General features: G+C 49.3%; 1 protein-coding gene across 1 annotated transcript in view; it reads left to right on the top strand.

The window, feature by feature from the left end:
* Positions 1-648, top strand: part of LOC104464127 (zonadhesin-like) — a gene marked incomplete at its 3' end in the record, with an annotated part of 12,609 nt that extends 11,961 nt beyond the window's left edge. The window contains exon 10 of the mRNA XM_010076759.1: positions 286-648. Within this exon, the coding sequence (XP_010075061.1) occupies positions 286-648 (363 nt within the window). The remainder of the gene's footprint in view (positions 1-285) is intronic.
* Positions 649-667: the final 19 nt, after the last annotated feature.

A 667-nucleotide genomic window follows, 5' to 3' on the forward strand; every position in this document is an offset into this window, starting at 1 on the left:
TTTGCAGCTGTTCCTTCTGCTGAAGGAGCTTTCAGGATCTTTCCTCTTTGCCTTCTGCCTATTTCATTTAATGGACCTTAATGTTTTTGTCCTCTACCAACCTCACTACCCAAAAACTCAAGGAAAGTAAATGGTGGTACGACAGCAAAGGCATGCATCAAACTGCCTCAGAACTCCAAGATGTCCCCAAATATTTCAAACCAAAGAAGAATATGATACTAAACAAAATCCAATATTTGAGTAGTTAAAAAATATTAATAAATAGGTTTATGTTTTATTACACAGCACTAACCTGCTCTGACAACAGTCACTATGAGCCCTGTGCTGCAGCCTGCCCTGCCACCTGTGTTGACAGATTAGCACCCTACCGGCGGTGCGTGGAGGGATGTGTGTGCGACAGTGGGTACCTGCTCTACAACGACCGATGCGTGCCCAGCCAGCAGTGCGGGTGCTGGCACAATGGGCAGCACTACCCCGTGGGCTCAGATTTCTGGACAGACAACACCTGCTCCTCAAAGTGCACGTGTCCCGCGCGGGGAAGCAAAGTCGAGTGCTCCAGTGCCTCATGCCCTGCAGGCCAGTACTGCGGGGTGCAGGATGGGAAACCTGAGTGTCTTGAAGAATCCTACAGCATCTGCCATGTCCACGGTGACCCTCACTACAACAC

This window comes from Pterocles gutturalis, unplaced genomic scaffold (genome assembly GCF_000699245.1).
Source record: "Pterocles gutturalis isolate BGI_N339 unplaced genomic scaffold, ASM69924v1 scaffold2208, whole genome shotgun sequence".
NCBI classification, from domain to species: domain Eukaryota; kingdom Metazoa; phylum Chordata; class Aves; order Pterocliformes; family Pteroclidae; genus Pterocles; species Pterocles gutturalis.